Below are 21,480 nucleotides of genomic sequence, written 5' to 3' on the forward strand. Positions count from 1 at the left end.
AATGCTTGTATTATTGGGTATCATTTATATTACTCCAATGTGTTAAATAGGAAGTTAAATATGTTATGTTTATTTTGCATTAATGGCTTTTCTTTCCTTTTCTGTTCGGTGTGGGATAACAAAGACGACCATACACGAGAAATAGGGTTGAAGTAATTTACCTTGGAAGTAATTAATTTATACATCGCTTCTCCTTTGTTGTTCTGCTCTAAATTTTATCACGACGTCATCAACCATTCACCCTCCCCTGCACTTAGTTGTCAGGTTTTGTTGTCAGGTATCATTGCCACAGGATAAAAAAGAAATCATAAGTCGCTAAATAGGGTGCGAGTTTACTTTGACAAACATGATCGCAGGGAGGGCTCTTCACTGGGTTTTCAAAATTGGAGATAGGACTGCATCAGTAAAATTTTTCCGAGATGTTTTGGGAATGAAGGTTGGTTTAGTTTAATATTTCTGGTAACATTTTATTAAAATTTCAGTAACCACCAAACGTCTCTAATTCCCTTATTTTCGTATTTTGGTAAGAGTCTAGTTTACGTCCTTTTCCTAAGGAATACGTGTCATATATCGTTGGAAAGGTTATTTTATAAGGAATTCAACAAAGTAAATCCCAAGGCGAGGAAAAATTTCCTGGAGGAAAAAATCGAGAAAAACCGATGTTGTCCGGATATGCGTGATTGAACGTACTGAGGACATTTTTCGATGATGAAGCACATATTTAGGGGTGAAATGCATGCTAATGGAACCTAACCTAACCTCATAGGCATGCCTCGTTCCCGTGAATGGTTAGTGACAGAAAGTGTAAAAAGATAAACTTACTTACTCTACGAATGCCGGAGCGCCGGCTGTCTGCTAGCACGGTTTTGTAAACGGGCAAGAAAGAGTGCGCAAGAAAGACGTAAACGGGTAAGAAGGAGTGGGCAAGAAGGATGTAAACTAGACTCTAGCCCGTATTTTTCACATTGATACTTACGTATTCTGCATTCCTAAGGGTTCTTCAAGTTCGCGTTTCGTTTTTTGCACGCAAATAATCTCAATTTTCGAAATATCGAGTATTTTTATTTTGTTCGCTTTCGCTTGCGTTACACGCGATATGGCGGAGAAATCTTGACTAGCGTAGTCCATGATCAGTGGTTATGCAGTGTTGCAACCTTCTTCATAGAAAAATACCTACTTTCGTGTTACTGAAATGGTTCGTGGGGCTATTCGTGAATGGTTCGTGGGGCTATTTATGAATGGTTCGTGGGGCAATCCGTGCATGGTTCGTGGGGTTTTCGAACCCGAAAAAAAATTTCTAATTTTGAAAAACAAATTTAACTATGTTTGCCTAATGTAACAGAACCTAACCTAACCTTGCCATATATGGTTCGTGGGGCTATCTGTGAATGGTTTGTGGTGCTATTTATGAATGGTTCATGGAGCTATCCGTGCATGGTTTGTGGGGCTATTTATGAATGGTTCGTGGAGCTATCCGTGCATGGTTCGTGGGGTTTTCGACCGACCCCCCCAAAAGAAATAAGGAAATTATGCGATATCGCCCGAACACCTGTCACTCGTTTGTTTCGTTAATTTTAGCATTGATACTTACCTATTCTGCATTGCGGAAGATTTTTAAGGTGAAGTTATGCCTTTTACCATAAAATAGTGTCAACTTTTCATATTACGAGTCATTATTTGTCTTCCTTGTTCCGCTTGGGTAACACAATATGGCGTGCACCCGTCATGGATCATCGCACGTCAAGCTTGTGTTTTGCCGATTTGGAGTGGGTATGCAGTGTTTCAACCTTCTTAACCGAAGAATACCTACTTTCGTGGTCATTATGTCATCACAAACCATTGACGGATAGCCCCAAAAAACATTCACGATAGCCCCACAAACCATTGACAGATAGCCCCAAAAACCACGATAGCCCCAAAAACCATTGACGATAGCCCCACGGACCATTTCCAGCAAGATTAGGTTGGGCTAGGTTAGGTATGCATAGTTTAAAAAAAGAAGAAAAAATTAGGTAACACTTTACTATACCGGAGACGGATTTCTTAAAATTTACAGGAAAAAGTACTTACGCAAATCATTTTCTGTAGCGTTGTTGATGTTCGGGAATGTAGTTTTGATCCATTTTAATGCGAATGCATTTGGTTTTCTACGAAAACCTATTTCCGTTGCGCTATTTCTGCTGCCACCATTTGCTTTCTGCACGAGAGCACAATACGCTCTCGTATTGTCCGTATATGCTAAATTGAACGAAAGGAGTGCTAATGGAACCTAACCTAGTACGCATATCTCGTCCCCGTGATGGTTCGTGGGGCTATCATGAATTTTTGGGCTAATGTCAATGGTTTTTGGGGCTACCCGACGATGGTCTGTGAGAAATAAGGAACAACAGTAAGTACTCGTTAATGTAAGAAATAGACATGATTTTCGTTACAAATTCATTATTTCACCTAAAGAAATGTTCCACAATGCAGAATAGTATGTTAGCAATAAAAAATTGCGAAATAAATCATTGATAGGTGTCTCCGGTATAGTAAAGTAGTACCAAACATTATTGTTAAAAAAAAGGCAAGTTTGGAGACACTGGCGAGACCGCGTGACTTTCGATGCTCGTGCCATCTGCAGTACATAATGGAAACAATGGCATAATGTTGTCGCTTTACAGAAAGTGCAAGTTCCTTACATAAAAAGTGATTATTTCTTGTTCTGCAGCATTCTATGCTGAAGTTTTCAGTTTCCACAAAAGAAAATACCTCTAAGAACTTCGACAATGCTACAGAAACTGATTTCAGTAAATAGTTCCTCCTGTAAATTTGAAGAAATCCGTTCGGGCGATATCGCATATTTACCGAGGTTTTTACGTATACAACTTCGGTAACAGTTTCATAGATCGGAAACACATTTCTTCAATTTTACATAAGAAACTACTTACTGAAATGAGTTTCTCCAAGGTTTACAACGTTCGTCGAGATATTTTCTTTGGAACTTGTTTACTATCCTTCGGACACATTTATTTATTTTTACAGAAGAAACTACTTACCGTAATAAGTTCCTGTAGCATTGTCGAACAAAAGGAAAGTGTCTTGTGTGATGTGGGAATGTTTCATAGCTGAAATTCATGTTGTTCATTGAAAATTAATTCTCCGACGGAGATTACCGTTTGGCGCGTACACCTTTGTACACCATCACGCGTCGTGACTGCATTATGATGCGTCGTGATTGTGTTTTGTTCATGTTCATTGGGTATCCAGTGTTTCGAACTGTCTGCATTTGGAACGAGAGTTAGAAGGATGACGTGTCCTGGATGTGTGGTGAAGCTTGTACTGGGTGTGGAGGATCCAGTGGATTTTCTAATTGAACACGGGGTCGTGAAGAAAGGAAACCATTGGCGCTAGCCCCACGAACCATTGGCACGTGGTTAGGTTAGTTCTGTTAGGTTAGGAAACATAGTTAAAATTTGGTGTCGTGTTAGTATCAGGATCTAGAAATTGGAAATAATTGTGAACCATAGGCGCTAGCCCCACAAACCATTGGCGCGTGGTTAGGTTAGTTCTGTTAGGTTAGGAAACATAGTTAAAATTTGGTGTCGTGTTAGTATCAGGATCTAGAAATTGGAAATAATTGTGAACCATTGGCGCTAGCCCCACGAACCATTGGCGTGTGGTTAGGTTAGTTCGTCTCAGGCAAGCGAAAAGGCCTATCAGAAAGACGTACTGATAATGTGAAAAATTGCAATTAATTTCATCAAAACAACATTGATACACCTTCAGGAAGCAGATACGTGAGTACGAATGTCAAAAATTGACGAAACAAGAAAATTAGAGGTGTCCAAAGGATAGTAAATTTTTACCCATAATGGTTCTTGGGGCTATCCATGAATGGTTTGTGGGACTATTCGTGTATGGTTCGTGGGGCTATCCGTCAGATACCCATGCATAATGTATAATTTCCACCGGTGACAAACACGATATTAGGTATTTTTCTGTAGAAGGTTGAAACACTGCATACCCACAACATGAGTGAAGATGTGTCCACCATATTGTGTGTTCCAGAAGCGAAGAAAGGAATAAAAATAAAATAGAAAAGCACTCAGAATGTGTTGTTTTTGTGTAAAAAGCATAATGGCACCTCGAACTATGTTTTGCAATACAAAATTGGTAAGTACGAACCATGCGAAACACAAAATATGCTATTTTAATGTGTCTCCGATCTATGACACTGTTACCACAACTTCTTGTAGCCTAGTTAGAATATATAAGGAATAATTTGAATACCAGAATTTTTGTCTTCGTCACTCGTTTGTTCTTGTTATTCTAGTAAAATTAGGTCCATTAAAGAAGAATACACCCAAGAAGAGTTCCTTAAGGCTCAAAATCTGATTGTGCAATTCTCATATGATAATATGTGGGAGTCCAAAGAAACAGCGATAGGAGGAAGGTTTTGTTTACTTCTGTATTGTCCTATAACAGTTTACTAAATTTCCCCCTCCATTTTCAGACCCTGAGGCATGAAGAGTTTTCTGAAGGATGTGAAGCTACATGTAATGGGTGAGTTTTCTGATTTTTTTGTCTTTCTTGAAATATTGCAGGTATTCATTCTGTTTTTTATGTCATTCCCAGACTTTGTTCCATTTGAACAAGTGCAACTTTTGTGAGGCTGAAGTGAAACACACTTGCGTATGTGTTGCAACTTTCCTGAAGAGATTTTCTTGGAATATTGATCAGATGAACTTTAGATAAAGCTAGGGTGTCTAGAAAGCAGATACAAATTAACCAAATTGCACTCAAGTATAATTCAAATTGGTTGGCTAAAAAAATGTAAATGAAGTTATTTTGCAACCACTGAATTTCAACACTGGTTCTGTACAGGCGCTGTTCTACCCTTACATCACATGGTCATATGCCCCTCCATCCATATGTATCTAAAAAAAATTACAACAATTTATATTTTTTTGCAACACTTGTATTTGCTGGGCCGCAAGCAGTATTCATTGGAGCTAAGACAGCTTTGGGGGAAACTTGGCAACATAGCAGTGGTCACATTCTGGCTGCAGACTTCCTGCATCTCTGCTTTATCATCCATCATCCCTACATTCTGAAATGCGGGAGAGGTCGAATGCTCACAATATCGCTGAGACCCAACACTTTGGGTGCTGTTTTTCAGTTTCCCGCTAGATGGTGGCTGGATCCATTTACCGTGGCTTACTGAACAAAGGGAATGGGGGGAAACTTGGGAAGAAGGAGGTGGGGAAGTTTTGTCGAGGGTTGCTTTGAAAAGTTTTGATAAACTGGTGTTATTTAGTGAGCTCTTTACTGACGTGTTACCATGCACGTGAAAATAAAGTGAATTGAATCAGGTGAGTTATTACAAAGTCAAATTTTAAATCCCCAAAACCGATTGGCCAGAGAATTAGGCCCGCTAAGACCACAGCTTTGCTTAAATGAAGTGTTCAAAGAACATACAACAAGAAATTTAATAAAAATATATCCAAAAAGTGGGAACCGCCACTGGTTCTGTACATCCATTCTTTATAATGTTAAGCAACTAATGTGCATAGTTAGGGAATTAAGATGTTTAATTTTTGAACGTGCCATGCAAAAAAATGTTCAACGTATGAAATATTTTGTTTTGAAAACTATTCTTTGCTGCCCCTGTGATTAAGTGGTTGGCATAAGATGCTGAAAATCCAGTAGTCCTAGGATTGAGTCCTGGGTAAGACATGGATGCGTAATTGTGTTCCATCACTTCATCTTCATTGTTGCAATTAACCCAAGACAAAGTAAAATAACCAAAATAGAGATAGGAGACTGCCATAGATGTTAACTATCACATATACTAGATAATTTCAGTATATTCTTCCAGCCCATATAATACAAGATGGAGTAAGACAATGATCGGATATGGGCCAGAAGACAACCATTTTGTGCTTGAACTAACATACAATTATGGAATCCATTCTTACGAGCGAGGGAATGATTTTCAAGGAATCACAATCAGATCAAAAGAGGCTCTTGAACGAGCTAAGCAGCACAACTGGCCTGTGAAAGAAGATAATGGAAAGCATATTTTGGAGGCTCCAGATGGGTACAAGTTCTTCATTGTAAATGAACCGCAGCCAACTGATAAAGGTAATAATAATTTGGGAGTGTGCCTCAGTTTCTTCGAAATTAGTAGCATTTACAAGGGTCGTTCAAGGTTGACCGGGACTTTTATTTCTGCAGAGGAAATAGGTAGCAGAAGAAACACCAAACTATGTCAGTTTTTCAAAGTATTCTCCGTGCGCGCCGAGGCACCGTTGCCATCGTTCTGGCAGCTCCCGAATTCCTTTGGCTCCGCAGTGCTTCGTCTGTCGTGAATTTCTTCTCTCCCAGATGGTCTTTAAGGGGTGCAAACAAATGATAATCACTGGGGGCTAAATCCAGACTGTAGGGGGTGGGGGGGAGGGGCAGAACTTCCCAGCGTATGTCGGCCAGAGTTGTTGTTGTCACATGGGCCGTGTGAGGGCGGGCATTGTCATGGAGAAGAATGACATTTCCAGACAACATCCCAGGTCTTTTCTTGCGAATGGACTTTCGTACAGCACCACTCAACAATGTGGAGTAATACTGGGCATTAATCGTGCTCCCCTTGTCCAGAAAATCCACATGGATAACACCCTTCATGTCCCAGAAGACACTTGCCATGATCTTTCCAGCGGACGGCTGTGTTTTGCTTTTCTTGGGGGGCGGGGAACCTTTATGCCGCCACTCCATGCTGCATCTTTTGGTCTCTGGGGTTGAATTGTGCAACCATGTTTCATCACACGTGATGATGGATTGCAACAATTCATCACCTTCTGCTCGAAACCGATTCAGAAGCTGTTCACAGACCGTCCTGCATGTCCACTTCTGATCGAATGTCAGCTGGCGGGGAACCCACCTTGCACAGATTTTGCGGAAGCGTAAGTGGTCGTGAATAATTGTCTCAACAGTCCCGACACTGATATTCACCTCGGCAGATATCCTGCACTGTTACTCGCCGGTTCTCAAGAATCATTTGCTCAACACGTGCGATATTCACTGGTGTCGCTGCAGTCGGGCGAATGTGTCCATGCGCTTCATTTGTCACCAGCTCCCGTCCTTCGCGAAACTGCTCACACCATTCGTACACTCTTGTCCGCAACATCGTTTGTTCACCATACTGTGCTTGCAATCGTCTGAAAATCTCAGCTGGTTTCACTTTCTCATTCACGAGAAATTTGATTACACACCGCTGCTCCACAGCCACAGACACACTGCTTGCCACCATGTTCGCTGCAACTGCTGCGCATGCGCGAAATACGTCATGCCGGGCGCTAGTTACTCGCGAAGGAATACATTACGTCACCCTCACGTTTCATCATGATCCGGCTAATCATCGATTTTTTACATACGAAAATCCCGGTCAACCTTGAACGATCCTTGTATATTCAGGTGATTTAAAGCTTCTTGAGCACATACATCAATTTTTTTGTTAAGGCAAAAGATACAAACAAATACATTATTCTTGGGAATAAATGTCATTACTGAAGCCTGCATGATGAACGAACTAACTTGGAATTCTACTTTGACTTGTCCAGTTGCCATGGTGGCTGGAAATTGTAGCATTGCCAAACAGCATCAGAGCAATAGTTCAGAATCCAAGGCACTCACAGTGTGTGTGTGTGTGTGTGTGTGTGTGTCTCTCTCTCTCTCTCTCTCTCTCTCTCTCTCTCTCTCTCTCTCTCTCTCTCTCTCTCTCTCTCTCTCTCTCTCTCTCTCTCTCTCTCTCTCTCTCTCTCTCTCTCTCTCTCTCTCTCTCTCTCTCTCTCTTTCTTTCTTTCTTTCTTTCTCTTCAGTTAGAAAATTAAGTGGTCCCCTATTCTCTGCCTCAATTGCAAGCAAAGGGTGCGTTGTTATAGCAGAATATTTACAATGGGCAAAAATGTGGCATGTGACAACATCACTTTTTGTACTTGGAAACTTCCCAATCTGAAAATAAAAAGTCACTGTCGGTTCTTTCATTGCGTGGGCTTTAGCTATAGTCTTGGCCTATCTTCCTGTCAACTGTTGATTCCAAGGCAGCAGCACTTAGCCAATTTGGATGCCAAAAAACTTGCAGAGCCCATTCTTGACCACCTCCACTAAATTTCTGAATGTGATCCAATGACCGGAAATGATGAATGGTGCAAGGTCCAGACTGTAGGCTAGGTGTAGCAGAATTTCAATCTTTTCCTCTCTGCCAACTTTGCTTGGACTATTCTGAAAGTTGTGCTGGAACATCGTCATGGTGCGACAATACCCATTTTTCAACGATCAGTGTAGGATATTGGGTGTGCTGAACAAAACATCAAAGCTATTCCATGGACTGGTTGTTGTTTAGAGTTTGTTCACAGTTGTTTACAAAGTGTCATCTGTCTTTGTACCTGCTGGTACATCAGTTCTGGAGATCATTTGCTCCAGTAGCTAAGCTGGTGTGGGTGGCAAACTATGGTGAGACATGAAGCCACAAGCTCAGTGGGTAATCTGCAAGTGATGGTGGTGTGCTTCTGTTGAACAGTTTGAAGGATCCATGCTTGGTTGTCACTGATCGAACCCTTCCATACCATTGTTTCTTCTCCAGACTGGTGTCATTGCTTTTCAACTTCCAGAATCATCCTGCTGCGGTGTATTTGGTGATCAGTCCAAGACCTTCAATATCACAAATTTTCTCTTTTGTAGCCGTGCACTGAAGTCTTGTTTCCAATAATGTTGAAAAATGACAAATCATAAGCTTTACCCAGCCTTTCTAAAGTTCCTTAAAATTTGTTTTATTTTAAGATGAACACAAAAGTTTTGTTAAACTACTCTACGAACGTGTAGCTGTGTAACATGACATGAAATTTAAGTACTTTTGTTATATTGATATGGTAGTGAGACAGAAATGTGAATGTCAGAGGACCTCCCCAATGGCGCAATGGTAGCGTCGTCGCTTTATAATCAAGGGGTCCCAGGTTCGATACCCGGTGGAGGCACAACTGTTTCCGAACCCACTTTAAACTGTAGGTCCAGTCCCGATTAGCCTTACTTTGCATAAAGTGGACTTAAAACAACAAATCAAAAATGAATGTCAGAGAATTTTTGAATTACCTCATTATGTTGCTGCTTTGTAGTAATTATGTAGTCATCGATTTCCTAGTATTAATTGATTGGTAGGGGCATGCAAATTTAATTTTTTATGAAAACATGAAATGTGAAATAACACATTGTAATGTTAATTTTTAATGTTTCTGGAAGGTGTGAGGTGCATTTCCTACCCTGTTATGATGCAAAATGAACTGCAAAATCCAAATGGACTCTTAAACACGATTTAGAGTTTATTAACCGACGCGACACTTTCTGAAGTTTGAATATCCTGTGAGTTATGCAATTCAGTTAATTCTGCTATAAATATTTGAGAAACAAGAATGAATCCCTTTATATCGGAATAAACGTAATACTCTGGTAAGTACATAAATGTGCTATTAGAAGGGTAGCAACAAGTGCAGTTTTTAAATCAAATTTTGGATTATGTTCACAATTTTAAAACCAAAATGTCATTTTATATACAACTTTTGATCCATTTTTTCACTACTATAACACCAAAATTTTATTTTATTTACTACTTTTGAACCCAAAATTGACTGTTTTTTACCGAACTTTTTTTTTTATTTACAAAAAATATGTGCCTGTATCAATTGGATGTTTCTGGTGTACCAAATGCAACACACCAATGAAAATCAGCTCTTACAATATTAATGTAATGGTGTTGGCCTGAAGAGACAGCAGTTTCAGTTGGCCTGAAGAAACAGCATGTTTTATTAGTTCCAGTAGTTGACAACTAACCTGAACCAATTTTTATATTTGTTAGTATACCTAGACATAATGAAACTATTACTCTTTATGATTATGGCATAATTTATTTATTAATAAATTTCAAGGGTACATATTAATTCATGCATAAAGTTTTTTTTTAAAAATAAATAGAAAGGTATATACAAGTAAAATTGTTGGGACTGGGACACCAACTTTTCAAGAAAAGAACTTACTGCATTGCAGTCTGACGAAGGATGAGATTCACTTATATAAGGGGATATGTAAATATAATGATAAATCATTTTAAGTTCCTATCTTAGTATTTTTTTATATCTATTTGTAACCTACTTGCTGACTTTCCTTACACTAGAACAGAGTAGCTTTAGAGGTACGTTTTCAGAAATTTGTGGTTCTTAATTGCTTTGTTCCTTTCAGATCCTGTTGAGAAAGTTACCTTGGCTTCATCAAATTTTCAGAAATCACTTGATTACTGGCACAATGTTCTAGGATTAACTGTTTATAATGAAGACAAAAATTCCCTACTTCTCGGTTTTGAACAAAACCAGGCAAAGCTGGAATTTGTGAACAGTGGTAATTATTTTTCTTTTATTGCATAGTGCTTGTCTAGCTGTAAAGCCAATGTGTCACAGAAGATATCATAGTTATCAAGTATTTAGATATTTTGGATGACATTTCTTGTGTAGAAAGCAAATATTAACTTTCTTAGTGAAAAAAAGAGTAATTATAACGTTGGCAGGTACCATGAAAAGTTAATAAGCATATGAAGATATTCTGTTAATATGTGAAATAAATTAATACACTGTTTCTATTTCCCCATGTGAGGAGTGATTTTAGGGTGATTTCATGGTGCAGCAACAGGTGACATATTTCACAGACAAAGATCACTTCACCACAAATTACACACACACATCTGAACAACCACTTTCTTCCATCAGTCTGGAGAAAGCATTCACAGTGTATGCACAACAAACAATGAAAAACGACTCAGTCAAAGTGGCAGAGTGACATGTGAAGTGTGTCATGCCACTTAGGTGCCATGCATACAGTGTGAAAACTCGTTTAGATGATTCTGGTTTTTCTGAAAGTTTCCTGGAATGTCACTTGAAAACGTTAAGGGAAAATTCACACCAATACGACAACCGACAAATATCGCTTGAGAATTTCACCAATCAAATGCAGGCTTGTGCCACCTGCCATGCTGATATGGTGTGAAACATTGCTGCTGATCAGTGGCGGTCCCTCCATGGAACAGAGGGAACAGGCTGTTCCCTTATACTTACTGCGCTTTTGGGCTATTTAAATTATTTATATTAACATAATAAGAACACTTCTTTCTCCCGAAATCAACGTTTCCAAAAGTAACACTGAAGAAAATCTTTCACCGTGGCTGGACGTTTTTTGACGTCATCTACCCCCAACGCATCATGGTTCTCACCCCATGCTCTACCATGGTCTCTTAGTATCATGCCCTCTACTGTCTGAAGCCGAGTATTTCCGACCACGCGTGAAGGTAGACGATTCCCACGACACCACGGAAGCTGAACACTCTAGCTGTTCCCTCAGAGAGATATTGCGGATTCGCTTTTCTTCCCGTTTTTGCTATGTGCTGAAGTTTAATCACGTCATAAGTGATACTTTTGAGTGTAGAAAGTCCATAACTTCCTAATCTCGTTGAGAACTTGCGTCTGACATTCATAACGAACTGAAAAAATCTTCTACAGTCTAAGCCTCTGCTAAATGCCTTGGCTAAACACTGCGAAATAGCTTCCAAGGGAACAGCTCACATCCACCTGTTCCACCAACCCCAAGACCAAAGTTTCAAGGCATGCAGTGGCAGGACAAGAAGCGAATGTTGCGAGTGTTGTATGATCGACCGGCTGAGGACGAAAGCCTTTAGTTCATTCAACTTTGCAGAAAATACAACAAACCAACACATATTCTAACTGAATTAAAAACTAAAACGAAATCATACACAGAGCATTTTCAAACGAGTTACTACAACTCTGTAAATTATTGACTGAATATTCTTCCAGTGGCAAATTATATTGTTGTTCTTGTTTAATCCTGAGAAGGGAGTCTGGAACAGGTCGGGTTTTGTCACATTAACAACTTCTACTAACAGGGTGGCTACTCACCAGGAATTTCTTGAATTCCGGGAATTATGTGTGAATTATTGGCTCCGGGAATTGTGCGTGAATTCTGCTTGAAATTTTCTCTGTAGACATGAAAAATTGCAACTTTTTAAAATCCCAATTCCATTGAATTTATACATATTTATTAATGACCTGAAACAAGTTTTTCACAGTTTAGATTTTACTTTTATCAAGAAAAGAAAGCTGCGTGGAAAATAAAACAGAATTCTCTCAATCCGTTTGCTTTGTTAGTGTTCTTTGCGGAACAATCCATCTGATGGACGGAAGATTATTGCAAGATAAAATATCTTGAAGTTGATTAGGTAAATTTAAAATTCTTATAGAATTAACAATTTTTCGTAGATTACTATTTCCCGTAACATTTGTGACTTGTGTTTGTAGATGTATTTATAGTCCCGAGTAACAGTGGCGTGCCCAGGATTTGTGTAAGGGGGGGGTTACCTATACTTTTTCATTTTGTCATATTTTCCTACCATTGACGTTCTTTTTTTAGATATTGGGCCAAAGGGGGGGGGTATAACCCCCTACCAACCCCCCCTTGGGCACGCCACTGCCTAGTAGCTATGTGAAATGACAAATGTCCGTGCCTTAAATTATATATATGTACCATCAAAGTGGATTAGAATTATTGGATTCATTGGAATCGCACAAACCATATATTGTTAATATAAGTATTTGTTGGTGTGTATGTGTGTGGGTGGTGAGAGACGGTAAAACCTTAGTTTGAAATAGATAAAACATCTGCTTGAATTTTTGTAAAGTTCGCCTTGAAAACCGGGAATTATACTTGAATTTTATTATGGTCCTACAGTAGCCACCTTGACTAATCTAGCGAACGTCATGAAAAAACTCAACCATCTGTGTGCCATTATTGCATTGAGGACGTTTGAATTACAAGAATACTCAACTCTATGAAAAACGTCAACTTAATCTACGAATAAAGAGATGAAACAGGTCACGACAAAATATTATTTTCTTTCTCTGATGACTCATAAATTTATATTATCAATTTTTTCTTTGTTGCGCATCAACAATTTTATTTTTAATGTTTTCTTTATATTATATCACATTTGCTTTAAAATTATTATTGTCATATAATTTTAACGTGCCTCATGTTTGTCACTTCTGACATTTCAATAAGGGTTGAATTTTACTTGATCTATTGTATTATATTAAGACACCCATGCGAGGGGGAGCAAGTGCAGGTGACCTGTTCCCCTGCCTGATTTATCACCGCACGCCACTGCTGCTGATTGATTTGTTTCCAAGCAACATGTGTCACCTGCCACGTGTCGCTTTAGTGTGAATTCTCCCTTAGATGTACCAAGTAGTCATAATTTAAGTTCCTCTACTCAAGGTCCCTCTGTAGCCTGTGAAGCATCAGATTGTGACAAAACTTTGGTACAGAGGCTATGGTGACCATGGGGAAGTGAATGCTGATGGTGAAAGTTCAATTGTTCACCACCGAGTGGAAGTGTGGTGCATGGAATTAAATTCCTCTGATCCCACAGGAGCCTGTTTGAACCAACCGATTATGGTGAAACTTGGAGTAGAGGCTATTGAGACCATTGGGAAGTAAATGCTGATGGAAAAATATAGTTCACATTTTCACCACCAGGTAGAAATGTGGTGCATGTAATTAAATTCCTCCTACTATGATCCCACAGGATTCTGTTTGAAGCAACAGATTATGAAAAACTAAATATGCTGACCAAGGCAGTAATTTATTTTATTATAAAACATAAACTAACGTAACGTTTCAACCTTCTAGCAAGGTCTTCTTCAGACTCTGTATCAAGTACAAAATAAAATAAATTACTGCCTTGGTCAGCATATTTAGTTTTTCATAATCATGGAAACAAGGCTTAATGGAGTTACAACAGATTATGATGAAGCTTGGAATAGAGGCTATTGAGACCATTGGGAAGCGAATGCTGATGAAAACATATAGTTCACATTTTCACCACCAGGTGGAAATGTGGTGCTGAAGTAACAACAACCAAAAGTCTGACATGTAAAACTTGATTTTTAGTTTGTCAGTACAGTAGTGCTCAATATACACTCTGTCAACATGAATGGCCCTTTGGAAGTATAACACACTGTAATCAATTGTCATATGAAGTGTTTCCTTGGGATGTTGTTCACATTTCTAGCAGAAACCAAATGGCGTTGCTGGCACTGTAGATGAAGTGAACTCCATGTTGGGTAAAGCAGAAGTCAGACTGCGCATAAGAGATGAGGGAATGCACAAATTCAACACCATATTTCTAAAACAAGCTTCTTCCAGATACAAACGCCTCTCTTTTCGCTTCCATTTTCCCCTCGCTGCCCAGCAGATGACTTTTTCCTCGTTTCTCATTGGCGCCGAAACTGCAAAGCAATTGTTAGCACAGGAAACGTGACAGGTTGTAACAAACTCGGTTTAATGTGAACGTGGCATTCGATCCACTTTAGTGTTTATCCAGGTTGTTACTTGGAAGTTTGGTGTGAAACCTGTGTGTCACTTGACACTTTAGTGTGAAATATTCGATTATGTAGTCTTGACTGCACATGACCCACAATGTTCAACTTTTGTTTTTTAGGTGCTGAAGTTAATCATGGTACAGCATTTGGTAGAATAGCATTCTCTTGCCCATTCAATGACCAACCAGCCATAGATAAGAAGATAAAAGAAAGTAAGAACACAATTCTGACTCCACTTATTTCACTAGACACACCTGGGAAGACCACTGTGCGAGTGATTATTTTGGGAGACCCTGTAAGTCTTTCCTGTTTAAAACATAAGTATAATTTGGAAGCTTATTTGCAAATAAAAGTACAAAAATGAATTTGCTGTAAGATCTTAAAAACTGTTTAAGGTCCATTAATTCTAAGTGTATTGTTTGATTAATGAATACATAAAATACATATACAGGGTAAGTCAAAATGATGGACCCAATTTCAGACATTTATTCTGTGAAATATAATAAACAAATGTTATTGTGAGACATGTGCTAAGAAAGGTAAACTGTCAAAGTTTTTTTTCAAACAAATCACAAATGTTCTATGTGAGCACCTCACGTAACACGGCACACATCAAGCCGATAATCTATCTCCTGCCAAACCTTGTTTAGCATGTTGCGGTCAATATCAGCAATGGCTGCTGTGATGCGGGCACGCAGGTCATCCAATGTTGTTGGAAGTGGTGGTACGTAAACATGATCCTTGACAAAACCCCACATGAAGAAGAAATCACATGGGTCGTTGGGGAAACGAGGTGGCCAATGAAGGAGAGGTCTATCCTCCGGAGATGCACAGCCTATCCAACGTTGTTCCAATGCCCATTGAGATGGTCCCGAACGCTGCCATGGTAATGCACAGGATCACCATCCAATTGGAGAATGAAATCTGTGCTATCCTCTGCAAGCTGTGGAACGAGCCATAGTTGCAGCATATCAAGGAAAACAAGTCCTGTCACAGTACATTCATGGAAGAAAAAGGGCCCATAAAGCGGTAGCTCAGTCGGTAACGCGTCTGACTACCATGCTCAAGGTTCCGGGTTCGATCCCCGGCCGGTTCAAATCCGGGAACTTTTCTAACGTTGGAAGTGGCTCCGGCGCCCACCCAGCGTCGAATAACATGGGTACCTTGGGGAAACCCTGGGGGGTAAAGGTGGTCAGGGGCGTGATGCTGATCACATCACCCCCACTCATGACCGGATCAAGAAAGTGTGGGGCGTTACCCCCACACCCCCTATACGCCTTCATGGCGTGGTGCTAAGCACAGGGGAACACTTTACTTTTTTTTATCTTTTTTAAATCTTTTCATTGGAAATGGCACAAAAGACATTCACTTTGGGAGAATCGCATTCGTGTTCGTGTTCAGTGTTTTTTAAGGCTTGAACTAGTTGCAAGCGGTAGGGTTTCATTTGTAAACGTTTCCGCAGAACCCGCCAGACAGTTTTCTGTGGAAGTTCTCTCGCTGCCCGGTACGTGGACTCTGCACAAAACATGTGCGCACTCGTTTCCACTGTCTCTTCCCCAGTCGACGGATGGCCAGTCTATTTTCGTTTACAGATGCAGCCCGAATCTCTGAAATGTTCATACCACTCGAATGGCCTTCCCTGTAGGTGGTTCTCTCCGATATTTGGTACAGAAATGCCGTTGCACACTAATCACAGACTTGTTCACATGATAATCAAGCACACAGAAAGATCTCTGTTCTCCAGTCAACGTAATTTACCTGCTCGCTGCTGACTCCTAGTGGTGGAAAGTGGAAACACTGCGTGGAAATTAAACTTTGAAAGTTAACCTTTCGAAGTACATGTCTCACAATAACATATGTTTAATGAATCCAGTCCAGAAGTCAAACAGTTTTTTTTTTACACCTACAAATGTCCAATGTGTGCACCACGGGTGACACGGCACTCATCGACACGATAGTCTAGTTCTTGCCACACTCGCATCAACATGGGCCTGTCGATAGTGTCCATCGCTGGGTTGATATGCTCCCTTAGGACTGTGATATCACGCAGCATCGGTGAGACGAATTCCCGGTCTTTGATGAAACCCTACAAAAAGAAGTCACATGGTGTAAGGTCTGGTGATTTTAGGGACCAAAACATTGCACAAAACACTGTGAGTGATGTGGGTCATTTGAGTGTCACCTAGAGGCAGGGATGTGAACTCTCCGATTAACAAAACATATACGCACAAACTGTTTGCGTTCCTCGATCGTTCAGGACTGGTTTCAATAATGTAAGTTCAGTAGTTTACTTTCAATATTTTTTGTAACCTCTCAATTATTTATGAAACACCTGGTAAGAAAAGTATAAATAGGTATGTACATGTAGTTGTGCTTTCGTAATTTGACATTTAAACTTTCTTTTCATTTTAACCAATGTTGCAAGTTTCCTATTGTTTTAAACTACTTGGAAAGCCGGAAGAAACCCTTGAATATGAAGCTAAAATATTGAATTTTGAAAAGGGATCCACTTGTGCCTTTTTATTTTTCTTATTTGAACATCTGGTATATATTTTGCAGATATACGTTCTCATACTTTGAAATTGAAACAATTTAAAGCAGTTCAGAATATTTATAAATTTTAGAAGTTTTTAATGGGAAATATATCATATAAATTTACTTGCTTTAAAAAATGTTCATAATTTCACGTAAGACATTTATTAATCAGAAAATCAGTTCTTTTCCCCACAATGGATATTTAGACTCCAATAAAGTATCGACCAATATTGGTGATTAAATCAGACCCAACACTTTTTGATGCCACTGATACATCAACATCAGTGTTGGCTCAGTTCTAATATTTATGTACAATGTAGTGAAAAAACTAATGAACTTTGGCATAGCATGATATACAGTTGGACTTGAGTTATATGTATGTCAAGGTGAAGGGAAAATAATATGTATAGCTGTGAATTACTTACAAATGAGATTTAGATACCATGTCATATCATTATTAAAATACTGTAATTGTATCTATTTTGAGGAACAAGATATACAGGGTTTGTCCAATAAGTATTGGAACTGAAGTCATAAAAAGAAATTTATTGAAGATATATGTAATGTGTTAATATTCTTAAAAATATGACCCTCCTGCATACACCGCTGCCAGCACTTTTTCCACTTCATACGTCCCCTAGAAGTCAGCAACTGCAAGGCTGTTCAGGCACCCCATCGAAGCTGATTCGACCGCCTCAATCGTCCCAAAACGATGTCCTTTCAATCCGAGGGAACAAAAAGAAATCAAGGGAGCCATATCTGGACTGTAGGGTATTGTGCACAATGTTTGACCAGTGCCTCCCTCGCAAATAGCGACGTGCGACTGGGCGCATTGTCGTGATGCAGCAGCCAGGAATCTGTGATCTCCTTTCGGATGCGGCGGACCCTAATCATCATCGGTCACAATTTAATGCACAGTGGATTTCAGCAAATGTAACTCCTGTGCTATCAAACTAACACTTAACCGGCGATCACTGTTCAGAAGTTCTTGCACTTTGGCCACATTTTCAGTGTTTCAGATCGATGTTGGATGTCCAGCATGTTGTTCATCTTCAAAGTCTTCCCGGCAATCTTTGAATTTTTTATGCCACTCAAAAACATGCGTTCTGGACATGGTTTCGTCCTTGTAAGCCTCACGGATCATATCAAAAGTCTCCGTAGCAGATTTGTTCAGTTTAACGCAAAATTTGATGGCACAACGCCTCTCAATGGTTCGCTGCATCTTGATTTTCGATGCAAGCACTAAACACACTTTCACTTCAGGCACGACCTACACACTCCAAAGGCTCGGAGGCAACTGAGCTGGGTCTTCTAGCTCACATGACATCCCGCAACACCGATCCCACCCACAGAGACCACCCTCCACCCCTTCCCATTGGCCGGACAAAATCTATCCCGATACTTATTGGACAAACCTTGTACGTAATGCAATTTCTGTCATAAAGTAACGAATCTAAAAGTTTGATTAAGTACATTTGCCACTTTGAAAACTTTGATACTGAAATACTACAGTAGACACTGTAGTTTTACTACTGAATTTTATAAAATATCGTCTAAAATAGCATTTCTTTTACTAATGACTATGCAAAGTGTGGTATAAGCTATGCCTAAATCTGCAGCTATTTGAGTTTTAATTTTATGTCGATTAGCATCCACTTCCCGTATAATACTTTCTGGTCAAGCGTGTAATTTTTCCTCTTTCTGTTATCCACCGACCAGCAGCAACTGTCACTTTTGTAGCTTGGTTACGTAAAAATCAAGTGTATTTTATGAAAACTAGTACGTATAACCCAGAGTTATGTATAAATGCATTACGTACAAATAACGTTTAACGTATAAATGCATTACGTACAAATAATGTTTAATGTATAATTGCATTACGTACAAATAACATTTAACATATAAATGCATTACGTACAAATAATGTTTAACATATAAATGCATTACGTACAAATAACGTTTAATGTATAAATGCATTATGTACAAATAATTAACAAGTTTTTAAATTATATTTTGCCAGGACCTACAGTAATTTGCTCATAAAACTGAATTACGCAAAACTGAGTTACATATAAAGCAGTCTCAACTGTACATATACCTTGCAATTTTCATAGTGTGTAAGTCTTATACGAGTCTTCGTGATGGCATAGTGAAGTGCAGTAAATAAAGTGAACTGACAAGTAAAATAATAAACTTTTATGGAAATGTAGCCATTTTGACTTGCTTTACGATTCGGAATATCATCAATGTGGATCACAACTGAATAAATGTTTCCTCATATTTTCAGCGTAGTTTGTGGTTTTTATTGGCTACGTTGAAATAATTTAAAGGATACACTAATGATGCTAGATATTCTTTTCTTTCACAGGATGGTTACGAGATCTGTTTTGTTGATGATGAGAGCTTCCGAAAGCTCTCGCAAGTTGAACCAGACGCTGATGTTATGTTGAACAAAGCTATGGCAATACACAAGTAAATTACAGCAAGATTACTGTTGAAATGATTTGAAAAACTGCACTTTCAGTATTGAATAGGTTCTTCATAAATATTTTGTTGCAATGATTATTTTAATGCAAGTCTTTTATTACTACATTTACTATTTTCCCTTGTTACATTGTATTTGCTACATACATATATTTTGATGTATCTGGTATAGATATTTTATTTTTCGAATACATTGAAAACAATAAACCATATTTTTCTGCGAAAGCCTTTATTTCAAGATTGTTTGATTTGTGTGTATAGCCAAATACTAGGCTAAATGTTAAAAAAATAAAAGGGAAAAAAGTAAAGTGCTCCCCTGTTCTTTGCACCATGCCATGAAGGCATATAGGGGGTGTGGAGTTAGTAGGGTTACCAGACGTCCGGATTTTCCCAGACATGTCCTACATTTTAACCTTATGTCTGGCGTCCGGGAGGAATTTGACAAATATCATAAATGTCCTACATTTTGAGCGTCACATAATATTAATTAGGAAAATACGTAACAGAAAAAAGTCATGCAAACTACAATTCTATGGACTGCACTTCCAAACTCAATAGTGAAATTTATTTTGATTCAGTCATTGCACAAAAAGAATAAAGTTTGTCCTGCTATTAAACAAACGGGAAAATGGAAGCAATTAATGAACAAAGTCTTGGGACCACTTTCTGATAACGTCACTCTTCAATGCCTGAGCAGAATTTCTTGCCTGAGGGTTTATACTGACGGAACAAGGTGTTGCCCATTCGTATTCAATATTCAATATAATTTGATTGTAAAGCAGGAGTATAGAGAACAAAGTTATTCAGGGTGTCTGCCAGTCAAGAAAAAGTAAAGAAATCAACAAGTGGGTCAAGAAGTCAATGAAAAGGCAACAAATTATTCTTGTGGTCAAGAATTTTTGCTATTGATTGGTTGATTTATTTTATTTTACTTCGCTTTTTCTGTCCCATCGGCTAATCGCGAAGATGAGGATGAATGATGGTAAGATAAGATGGATGAATGGATAGTCATAAACATATAGGGACAACCGACACAAGCCCCACATAAGATTATACTGGCTGCGAGTCCAGACGCCAAAGCCTCGCTTGTCTGCCAAACAGTTCAGTATGCATTAATATGAAATAGCAGATGTAATTCTCTTCTTAAATTCAGCTTCAGTTTTCATCTTAACTGGCCCTTTGGTAGGGATTTTCATTAAATAAATAATTATTTTCTTAATTACTAATTTCCAACTTTACCTAAGTAGGATCTAGAAAAGTCCAGAAAAAGTCAAGATTTCTGGACTTATTATTTTGATGGACACCATGTTATTGAACTAAAAACTACCCAAGATGAAACCATTTTAAATTACAGTAATTGCTGAATATTTGTTTGCCATTACAGGTCACAATTCAAATGTTGAGAGAGTACTTTCATTACCATCAACACAACAGAATCACGAGAGAATTATTTTTTCATAAATTCTGTAAAATGTTTAGTATTGGTCCTTATAATTTCAACGAGTTTGACTGTCCACTCTAACATCAATATATAGTTTGACAAAACCTGAAATTTCGATAAAAATTGTCTTCTCTGAGAAGTACCACTTAAATCAAGTAGTAAGAGGTGCATTGATTAGTATGATTGCAAGTTTTGAAATTTTGCATTTAAACATTTGTTGGGAAATAATTTTTTAAAAACTAAAAAGTGTCATTTTTCAACTACTATCTAATGTGTTCTATAGAAATATGTATATATCCCCTGCTGGGGATTAAACCTGGGTGTCTCCCATGGGAGTCAGACACTCTGATTGAGCTACCGCGGCTCATACAAAAGGCTAAATGGTACCTAAAAAAGCTCTTTTGAATTAATTTTCATAAAGTTTTAATTGCTTTTGTATTTTTCTCACAAAGGTTTTCAAATTTAAATGCACTTTATGCACACATTTGAGACAAACATGCCCAAACTAGGAACCCCTGAATGCTTTTCTACTAATACTATGCTTTCGTGGCAATT

General features: G+C 38.6%; 1 protein-coding gene across 1 annotated transcript; it reads left to right on the plus strand.

Moving 5' to 3' along the window:
* Positions 1-153: 153 nt before the first annotated feature.
* Positions 154-19,716, plus strand: LOC145992097 (glyoxalase domain-containing protein 4). Its single transcript, XM_083128328.1, has 6 exons — positions 154-436; positions 4,496-4,545; positions 5,861-6,126; positions 10,264-10,419; positions 14,585-14,760; positions 19,369-19,716. The coding sequence occupies exons 1-6, from the start codon at positions 347-349 to the stop codon at positions 19,474-19,476; spliced, it is 846 nt and encodes a 281-aa protein (XP_082984454.1). The 5' UTR covers positions 154-346; the 3' UTR covers positions 19,477-19,716.
* The last annotated feature ends 1,764 nt before the right edge of the window (positions 19,717-21,480 follow it).

Source organism: Lepisma saccharinum, chromosome 9, assembly GCF_977018435.1.
Source record: "Lepisma saccharinum chromosome 9, izLepSacc3.1, whole genome shotgun sequence".
Classification (NCBI taxonomy): domain Eukaryota; kingdom Metazoa; phylum Arthropoda; class Insecta; order Zygentoma; family Lepismatidae; genus Lepisma; species Lepisma saccharinum.